At 42.1% G+C, this 10,748-nt stretch overlaps 1 protein-coding gene across 1 annotated transcript; it reads right to left on the minus strand.

Moving 5' to 3' along the window:
• Window positions 1-23: 23 nt before the first annotated feature.
• Window positions 24-6,926, minus strand: nags (N-acetylglutamate synthase). The gene is made up of 8 exons (XM_080487108.1): window positions 6,482-6,926; window positions 5,174-5,454; window positions 4,070-4,283; window positions 3,799-3,979; window positions 2,353-2,392; window positions 2,120-2,251; window positions 1,672-1,854; window positions 24-1,044 (listed from the first exon to the last, which is right to left on the minus strand). Exons 1-8 carry the CDS (start codon window positions 6,848-6,850, stop codon window positions 864-866), a joined length of 1,581 nt encoding a protein of 526 aa, XP_080343234.1. The 5' UTR covers window positions 6,851-6,926; the 3' UTR covers window positions 24-863.
• Between the last annotated feature and the right edge of the window lie 3,822 nt (window positions 6,927-10,748).

Below are 10,748 nucleotides of genomic sequence, written 5' to 3' on the forward strand. Positions count from 1 at the left end.
TTGGAAAAAGAAGGAGAAGCATTCACTTATTTCACATTTTATTTAATAACCCCCCAAAAATACTAAAGAAATCCAGTCATGTTGAGCAGAAACGCTCAACATCAAGCAAGTATCCCGTCTTCTGATTTGAACTTCAGTTCAAATCTAAAATTTAATGTCAATATACATCAGAGAAGGAGTGGGAGGAAGGTTCAACTTATGAAAATGGCACAAAACACCCAACTTCACTTTCGTGTTAGAAAAGAAAATAGAAATAGTCTCTCCAACCGGCGAGCCCCGAAGGCACGCTCTGGGTTAGAAGTGTTCACCATAACCAAGACGCCACTACGACACCGGCGGCGTTTCATCTCTAAAAATTGAAAAAAATATCCACAGAACCACAAAGAAAAAAAAAAAAAAAGTATTTTCATTCTCACGGACTGGTGGGAATCCTGGTGAGGGGTAACAGATCCCTCCATGTGCAAAATCATTGTTGACAGTGAGCGTTCACCGTGCAGCATCCAGCTGCTTTTTACTTTCTCTGGTCCGCAGCTTAAAGGTAAAAATAAGACTAGTTTGAGTATTTTCTGTGTTCACATTAAAAAAAAGTTACCTTTACTGAGGATGTGTTGTCAAGTTTTGCCTTTTTTTTTTTTTTTTTTTGGCAAAGTGCAAAGCCCCTGACTTCTAAATGCTTGGAGCTCAGCCCTACTTTATAAATAGGAGATTATTTATAGTTGCAATTATGAAACTGTCCTCAGCACAGTAGCTCTGGTTTCAGGAAAAAAAACCAAGTAACTGGAGAATGGAAGGAGTCCGGTCGGGAAGCGAAGAGCAACGCTCGGGTAAACAACATCCCATCCCGTCTGCCGGCGGCGGGGAGTTCAGGGTCCCGCGCCAGGCGGCCGAGGCTGTTTGGGCGGGTCGGCGGACGAGCCGAGGAACGAGTCGGGCAGGTGTTTGGCGTATTCCACCAGCTCGTAGGAATCTCTGATGTCCGTCAGGCCGAACCAGAAGACGGTCCAAACGCTGTTGGCGAAGCTGCCGTCGCAGTGTTTGAAGTACCTGGACAGACGGAGGAAAACAGTACAAAATGCATTACGACCCGTGTTGGCCCAGTAACCTTGAAAACCTAATACCATTGTAAATTACGAGTTACTACTTCAAAAGTAACTTAGTTACTTTACTGATTACTTGTTTTTTTTAAGTAACTAACCCCCCCCCCCCCCCGCCGTCTCAACATTAAAATGACAACCGGTTTTGCTAAAAACTCAGTTCTGATCACTGCCTGGCCTCCTGCTCATACGTAGTTGAACCTTCGTTGTATTTATATCAGATATATATTATAATTTTTTTACTATTAGTAGTATTTATTTACCCGGTGATGTAGTTGTAGTTGCACTATTTATCTATTTGCACTGCATGCTCTATGTGACCTTTTAATTGCCCCACGGGGGAAAAATAGTCTTTTATTGATTGAGTGACTGAAAAAAAAGGGGCGGGGCTTCTACTCAATATATATTTTACTAAGGAAAATTACAAAAATTTGTTTGGAAATAGTAACCAGTCGTCTAACGCGTTACCGACATCACTGATTATTACAACAAAGATATCATCGAAAAGACACTTGCTATGATTATGTCTAAAGAGGCGTTTGAAGGTCTTCAGAAGGCGTGTGTGTGTGTGTGTTACCAGGGGTTGATCCGGTTGGACGCCCTGGACCTCCAGAACAGTTTGCCCAGGTCCTGGCGGATACACTCCCACAGGATGTGGCCGGTGCCCTGGCCCTGCTTGCTGCTGCTCACCACAAACTTGTCCAGGTACGGAGTGCCGTTGTTCACCGGCTCTGTGGTGATGATGGCTGCTGCGTTGTAGCTGCGCGCACACACACACACACACACACACACACACACACACACACACACACACACACACACACACACACACACACACACACACACACACACACACACACACACACACACACACACACACACACACACACACACACACACACACACACACACACACACACACACACACACACACACACACACACACACACACACACACACACAATATGTAAGTATTTTCTTTGAACCTCACGTTTGGTCATTCATTCACTGTCGTTTGCACACACCCTTCAGAGAGGTAGATGGAGTGCAGCCGTCCTCTCAGAGAGTCGGTGTAGTCGTGCCTCAGAGTTTTATCGAACGACTTGTTGATGAGGGCCAGCAGACGGTCGACGTCGATCCCGTCTAGAGACGCGTACCTGAAACACACACACACACACACACACACGTACACACAACACGTGAGAGGACGTCACAAGAATCTTCACACCGCAGAGATCCGTGCGATATATCCACTGACCGGTGTATGGGGTCTCCGTTCTTAAAGAGCGTTCCCGAGCCTGAGAAAAGAGAAAAGCGACAGCAATAAGAAACGATAATTCTATTTATTTATTTTTAAAGGGCTTTCAGTCAAAGTGCTGGACTACACTGAGGTGACTATGAGGAGGTATTCATGCTGTTCTGGGGTTTTAATTCAACTTAAATAGTTGGGTTTTTTTTGACACCACTACCATCAAAAGGGAAATTCCGCCATCTATTTTTCAGTTATTTAAAAAGTGAGATGGGCCTCCCCACCCTGGGAAAAAAATATTCCGGAGGGCTTTTCTCTGCATGATTGGGATAAAAGAATTCAGGAGAAAGTAGCAGGATTTTCTTTTATTTCATTACAACAAACATTTTTACAACTGAATCTAATGCAAGTGTAATGGAGACGTAATGGGATCATCAAATTTAGCAAATCTATAAAGAATAACTATAACTCGCACCAGTTTTATGTTTGTTACTACCCACCAGCCCCAACTGGTGGTCCAGCATTCAACCTGAAATGATTATTAGACAAAGCATATAAATGCTTCAATATGCTTCCTTTATGGAATTAATTGACATTAAATTTAATCTGGTGAGATCACTTATTGCCCTATATTCTCAACTTTTCACTTAAGTCACCTCCAGGTGACGTCATGTTGAATCCACACACACATTCACACTCTTTCCTCAAACGGATTGTCGTTTCTCTGGTCATGCATGAGCTATACTGCTCAACACTGCCCCCACGGGCCTTGGCTGGCATCGCCCTGTTTGCGCCATATCATAAGCTCCCTGGAAAAGCTACCAAATTACACAGGTAATGAACGCAGAAGACAAGTATTTGGCATCAGGCAGATTTTAGCCCCATGAACTGACCAACTGTTGAGGAAATTTTTTAAGTAAGTTAGTATAAACTATTTTTTTAATGAACTGTCTTCTCTCCACTGTGAAACCGTAAATTTGTGAGCTAACAATTGCTCGACACAACCATTAATGTAATAAAGGCCCCTAACGTGAAAAACATGACCTTTTTAGCTGTATTAAAGCCTTAATAACAGTCATTTTCATTTGATTCAGGATTTCTCTGTGACACAATGAGGGCCAGGCAAGCAGACGTCAAGAGCCACATGTGGCCCCTGGGTCTCATGATGCTCAGGTCTGATCTAAGGCATGAGAGGTGAAGGGGAGCAGGTCAACCTCCCTGACATTGGAAATCCTCATGTTAAAGGTTAATCTAAATATAGCGTCTACATTTTTAACAGTGTTGTGGGGAACTATCTCAATTTACACAACCGCGTCGGGGAGATTTCTTATGTATTCAATCTGGTTGAGTTTATGGGAGGTCTACAGAGAGCGAGTCCATCGTTATCGACAGGTAATGAATCTGTGTGCGTGTGCGTCTGTGTGTGAGAGACAGTAAATCTGTCATGGCTCTCACCGTTGTGGCTGAACAGCTCGGTCAGCAGCGTGTCGGCTGAGGTGATCACAGCAGAGGACTCTGTGGGCAGCTGACTGAGGAACCTGGCGATGGTCGTCACCCTGCGGCGCTCGGCAGCGCTCAGCCATTTGGCCACGGACAGGCCGGGCAAGTCGGTGGGCAGAGACACGGTGCCCAGCACCTGTGACACAAGACGGCGGGCGATAAGACGTACATCTGTAAAAGGCGATGAAGCGGTCAAACCAGACCACGACGAACTCGGCCATCGTGCCTTGTGCTCTTGGTTGCGCAGTCCCCCCGAGTTGTTCAGGAACATGACTTTGCATGGCTGCAGGACTCGGGAAATGGCCGCCGTCACCTCGGTGGGGTCCAACATCACCGAGCAGCCGTGTCCGTCCTTCCCCACCGGACAGACCACCGGGATCGTTCCGCAGTCCAGACTCCACTGGAGGAGGTTGGGGTCCACGGCGATGAAGGACGGAGCGCTGCAGGAGGGAGAGGACAACATGGGATGTAGAGAGAGTGGAAAGAAACAAGAGTCTGACAAAGCAGCGGTGACAGAACTGTAGATGTGGTATTCCTGATATTTTCCAGGCTTGCAATTTCCATGCAGTTACACGTCTTGGACGTTAGTTTCAATCACATGCATTTCATATAGTAAAAATCTAAACATTGCCACAGTTCACTAGTTCAGACCTTAACCCTGACACGTTCTTATTTCAGGCCTTCATCGTCAGGTCGACTGTTAAATAGTGAAAAGTAGAAATAGCTTTACTTTACTGTCTTTGTTAAAAACAAGGACATTTTAAAGTGCTGTCCGTGCTTGTGGCTCATTGTGAATATATGCAAGAGGTTGAACATTTAAAACAAGAATAGAATGCTTAAAAAAAATTGCAATAAATACATCAAACTAGGCAGGAGGTTTAAAAGAGAAGAATAAAATGCCTCAGAACACTTGTGGAACATACAACGGTCATATAGCAACTTCATTTCAGTTGTAATGAGCTGTTTAGTCGGATTCTGGCCCTGGGGTAAGAGCGAAGATTAACATTAGTAAATGTGATTTTTACTGGATGTGTTATCACAGAATAACACAGCCTGTGTTAGATAAAACAGCTGAGAGGCCATCTGAGTGGATTTAAAATCCCTGATTGATTTGTGGTTATTTCAGGAAAAGTGCTGGAAGAATTATGCTGTTTTTTTTTTTTTAACTGTGGTTAAAAGTCAAAATCGTTCTTTTTTGACTCAGAACAATATGGAGACTTTATTGGACATATAAAACCTTTGAAATCAACAAGAAATCCTGGTTTTGGTTATTTCTGAAAAAGAGAGAAAGACAGGTTATTGGCTGGAACTGGTTGGTTTCAGGCCTCACCTGCTTCCTTGAGGCGCCTCATGAAGCAGGAGGAATGACTCTGCAGAGAAGAAAGGCAGGACGGTGGCCGAGTGCTGCTGCAGCGCCTCCGTCAACTGCTGGCATTGCTCCACCACCCGCCGGCTGCAGCAGGACCCGGCCGCCGGCTGAGTGAGGCCCGTGTCCTGGCGATCGGAGGAGCCCACCACCACCACTGGCTTCATGTCCATCCGCTGCAGGAAGGACAGGCCGAAGGCCAGGCTCTGGATCATCTCCCTGCTGTTGAAGGAGGAGCTGTCCACCTGGAAAAAAGAAAGCGAGAAGAACCTGCAGTTGTAGTCAAAGCAAACCACAGAGAAAAAGACTTGATTTTTCTAGGGGTTGACAAAGACAATTTTGAGGATACTGCAGCTCTCATGGTGTATTTTTCTCAGGTTTCCGCCGCACATTGAGCTGTAACCTTGCATGCATTAATGGATGTTCACATTATCTCACAGCGTGACCTCACGAGGGAAGCAATGGCATGTTTTGCTTTACTTCAATGTCCTCAGATAAAAGACTGTCGGTAGTTTACATTTCCAGCCTCCACTATGTCTTACTACGACCTACAAACAGGGTCGTCGAGTCTCTTTATCAGCATGAAGTAACTGAAATAATCATGTCAAGACACGTCCTGGGAGAATCCTCATTCTAAAGACAGGCTACATATTTAGTACGTTGGAGTCCTTGCAATCCCATTAACCAGCATGAGAGTCAAATCTGGATTTTAACATAAAGAAACATTATATGTTGCATATTTATAGCTGCTGCAGTGCAGAGATTAGGGAGATGATAAGAAAGATAATGTGCCCCCTATGCAAAATTGCATCGAGATATATATCCATGAGCATTATAATGGATGTATTTATCTTTAATGGTGCATCTAAAAAAAATAAATAAATAAAAAAAAAATAAAAAAATACTAAAAAGTTTAAATGATTTTGTAAATTTTAGTTGTACTATTTATAGATAAATAGGACAAACATGACATCTTAATAAATATTCACATATTTTGAGTGGCGAAACATTAATACAAGTTTAAAAAAAAACTTTAATAAAAGGATTGACAAATTTGACTATTTTTGATCGATTTCTAAATGAAATGATCACAGCTTGATATATTTTATAGATTAAGTCAGTATATTCTTGCAGATTTAACACGTCACATTTCTAACTATGAAAGAATGATCATAGTGATTTTAACTTGTTATATATAGTGGTATTAACTTCTTTTGATTGAGAATTTATTTTTTATTTTTTTACTTTTTTTAACTTTAGTAAAAGTTTTACCTCCAGCACGGCGAAGGCGGGGGCCTGAGCCGAGGTGGTCCTCTGGAAGTGGGTCAGCCAGTACCGGGCCTCCCGGGGGTCTCCTCCGACCTCGTTGAGGAACGCCTTCACGTCCCGGTAGATCAGACTCCGGTGCGGCCAAACGTGCCGGTCTGCTCTGGAGACAGCCCCCGGGAGCTCCGGCTGGGCCCAAGCCGCGGTCTTTCCTCCCATACCCGCGGCGTCGGAGGTGACCATGCGCCGCTGCGGACCGAAGGCCTGCCGCTGAGCGGAGCTCCGCGGGAGCACCGGGGCCGAGGGGGTCGACAGGTATTTCTGGGCCATGACCACGGCCCGGCAGCCGGAGGACCCGCTGTTCACTTTGGCCATGTGGGAGGCTGAAGAGTCGGCTGGAAGTCAGAGGGTTCAGATCCACCGGCGTCTACTCCGCGTCATACTACGCGTCGTTCCTGCAGAGTCAGCGCGTGTCAGGTTTCAGAGGGTCCGCGACCCCGCGCGAGGCCGCGCTGGTGCGGCCGCTGTGGAATCGATTTCACATTTATTCAGTAAGTACTATTATTATCCGTCCGATGTTTGTATTGACACCTGCTTCTGCCAATATTTTACATTATAACACATGTAAATGCTTTATTTCGTCTATCTATCTATCTATCTATCTATCTATCTATCTATCTATCTATCTATCCTTAAAAAACAGCAGATATTCCAACCAAAAAGCATCTGACATACGGAAGTATTTATTGCCATTGGAGCCCAACAACTGTTAACATTGACTTTACCAGTAAAACACACCAGAATTATGTTGGACGAACCATTGCAACATTCTTGAAGAAGTGGTTTTTGAGAGTCAGAGCAGACTTGCGTCCAGAGATATTTATTTTCCTTTCAATTTTAAGAGGGGATTCTTCTTCTTCTTCTTCTTCTTCTTCTTCTTCTTCTTCTTCTTCTTCTTCTTCTTCTTCTTCTTCTTCTTCTTCTTCTTCTTCAAAACACATTTTAGCAATGGAATTGATCACAAGTGTAATGGAGTTTATTGCAGGATCAGAAATTATATTTGAGGAAGATATATATGAAAAGAATGATTGACACAAGTGATGGTTTTTATTGCCTATGGATCCTGATGTTGTCAATGTGTACTTCTGTTAAAGAAGTGGTTGTCAAAGTGTGGGGCGAGCCCCCCTTCGAGGGACTTCAGAGAGCTTCAGAGGAGGTACCACAAAAAAGGATGGAAACTAAAAACACAAAACCACAAAACAGCACAAAACCCTCGGACTATCAAAAGATTGGGGCAGATGTCAGAGAATTGAGCTTGTATTTGTTTGCATGTTCAAATTCCACTGCTGACAGATTATCACTGTGGGTTCACGACCTTTGACCCCCCATCAGCACCCTGCCTGCTGCATCGTTTCAGCCCCACTGCTGCTGATGAATAGAAACGGGTTCAAGGGGATCAATCAAGTATTTCTTCATCGTCATTGTGAAGCAAGTCAGTTTTTAAGCAAAACATTTTGCAACAAAAAGCTTTTGAATGTCTTTGGGGAAATCAATTATCTTTGTGGCTTTTTCTACCTCAGACATTACAAGCCAAGAAGCTATTTCATTGTCGTTTGACGGTTAGTAAGCGGGTTTAATAGCAGTGTTTTGTCTCCGTCTACTGGACAGTTGTGGTAATACAACAAGAAAACAAGGTTTGTTTAGATTCATTTCATTTTCCATCATTTTGCGTTCAGTGAAATAAGAGCAGGTAATTTGAAGCCTTAAATGATAACTTGTGTTTTCAAAATGCGTGTGTGCTCTTCAAATGAATGCGTTTCAAACACCAAATGGTTTGATTTATAAATCCAGGAGAATCACCATTGTGTTTTAAAGAATAACTAAAAAACTAAAATCCGCTTTTTCATGACAGAATGAAGAAGTTGACCTCCAACATGTGTTTTGGAGGAGAACATGCAAACTCCACACAGAAGAGTCCCCTGTAACTACAAACCAAGGATTTTCTCACTACGAGGCGAGAGCACATCCCATGTTTTGTGCAAGACAACCTGCCACCGTGAACATTTTTACACTGTCTTAACTTCGTTATGCTATACTGATAAAAACATTTGCACATATACAAGGAAAATTACTTTTAATTTAATTTTTTGGGGGTGAATCCTGCAATTCTAAATGGACATACTGAATCTCTTTATTACAAGCTCACACTTATTCACTACTGTTCTACTATTCCCTAACATTCACTCCTCCACTTTTATCACCACACAAGCTCAAAGCTGGTGTCCTTCTGTTCACTGACCTCAAAAACCATAATAACACAGAAGCCTGCCAACGTCCTGCTGACGATAAGGCCCAATCACTTTACCAGCGCATGCAAATGTTTGAAAAGTAAAAAAATAAAATAAAAAATGTGCCGACTATTTTGGTTGGTTCATACGTTTCGTGTTGCCAAATGTATTTTTAACTCTTGCAGTTTGTCACTGCTTGATTACATCACATGTCTGTCTCTTTTTCCCCCCCTATCTCTGTCTGTCATCAGGACGACTACATCTGCCACGGCTGGCCTCGGGCAACATCACACACACACACACACACACACACACACACACACACACACACACACACACACACACACACACACACACACACACACACACACACACACACACACACACACACACACACACACACACACTGAGGGCAGTGCGGAGGTGCACGTACTGTATAATCTTCAGGAAGTGATTAAGGGGTGTGAGATCAAAGGTTTTTTGCGACGGGAAAACATTCCTCCCTCCTCTGTCCCTCCTGGAGGCGAAGGACGGACAGTTTCCTCATGTTTTAACTGCATCGACACAGCTGACACCCAAACAGCTCTTTCAAAATAAAAAAGAAAAGCTGAGAAAATATCCCAACGCAAACTTATTGTGTTTTATGATGCCAGGCAAGGACTGAGATTTATCATTTTCTAGTAGTTTACCTGGATATCAAATGTATAAATGAAAGCAAAAAGAGCTGCAGAATATATATATATATAAAAAAAAGTACAAATTATGAAACAAATCAAAGACAATTATGTTTTTCGGAACATCGTGAAATGAAAGAGATAGAAAACCTGCTTTCCAAAAAAAGATGCATGTTTAAATATGTCTATCATTTTTATAAATGAAGAAAAAAATACACGTATGTTGACTTTATTGAATTCTACATATGAATATGTAAACTCTGATTTTGCACAACCCAGTCTGTAGATTTCTAAGACTGTAACGTACCAGTGCAAGTTGAATAACAACATATAAACTTGCTAAAAATCAAATCACAAATGTTTTTAACTTCAACAGTATTTGCTTTATGCCCAAAAAATTACAATGTACAAATTCAAGTTCAAATTGTTTATTTCACTCATCAGCAAACAATTATCATTTATCATTTTCAAAAAGAAAAATCTGCACTGAAAAGGTCATTAACGTCACAGATATTATACAGCAGGGGTGTTCTACATAAGGCCAGCGGGCCAAAACTGGCCACTTTGAGGGTGCGATCGGGCCCAGAGGGAAACCACAGGAGCGTAGAATTATTGCATTTTTATTTTGGCCACAGTGTGAATTACATAACGCTGAGACTCGAGATCAAAGATCAAAGATCAAAGATCCAGCAGTGAAAACTGTGATGGTGAATTTGTGAAGGCTGGACAGTGACAGGCTCTCATCAATATTATACCAAAGAGACAGAATTCTGATATTTCAGTAGATTTACCTGATTAAGCAAAAAGTGGAGTGCATTTATAAAAGTAACAGACATACCAAACCAAAGCTGCAGTGTCTGGGACATTTTACTGTTCTTTAAATATAAAATCAATGTTTTCTCACAAGATATTTAGTGGAATTTTTTTTTTTTTTTTTTATGATTTAAACTTGCTACAATTGAAATATGTGGATCTATTTAAAGGTTCTGATTCTATAGTAACACAGGTCTGTATGAAGCCCCTGAAGTCAAATGAGATTCGAATCCCTGATTAGAAAAAAAGACTAAGATAATGGCTGAAAAACAACATTTGATAATCAATACATAGCAGACCTAAAACAGTGTCTCTCTTGAAAGAGAGAATAAAAACTCAAGTTGTTTATTTTATTTAATAAAAAAAATTCAATCTGTGATCCAGAGGTTAGTCAGATGGTACGGTAAGGACCTCAACCAATACAGATCAACCAATCAATCGTTATGTATGGTGAACCTTTTAAATGAAAAAAAAAAAATAAATACACAAAAATACACA

The sequence above is a fragment of the Lipophrys pholis genome (genome assembly GCF_963383615.2).
Source record: "Lipophrys pholis genome assembly, chromosome: 19".
NCBI lineage: Eukaryota > Metazoa > Chordata > Actinopteri > Blenniiformes > Blenniidae > Lipophrys > Lipophrys pholis.

Coding starts and splice junctions, on each gene's coding strand:
- nags (XM_080487108.1), bottom strand. CDS start 6,850: ATGGCCAAAGTGAACAGCGGGTCCTCCGGCTGCCGGGCCGTGGTCATG. Junction 3,980..4,069: donor TGCGCAACCAAGAGCACAAG/GCACGATGGCCG, acceptor CTTGTGTCACAG/GTGCTGGGCACCGTGTCTCT. Junction 2,393..3,798: donor CGAGCTGTTCAGCCACAACG/GTGAGAGCCATG, acceptor CTCTTTTCTCAG/GCTCGGGAACGCTCTTTAAG.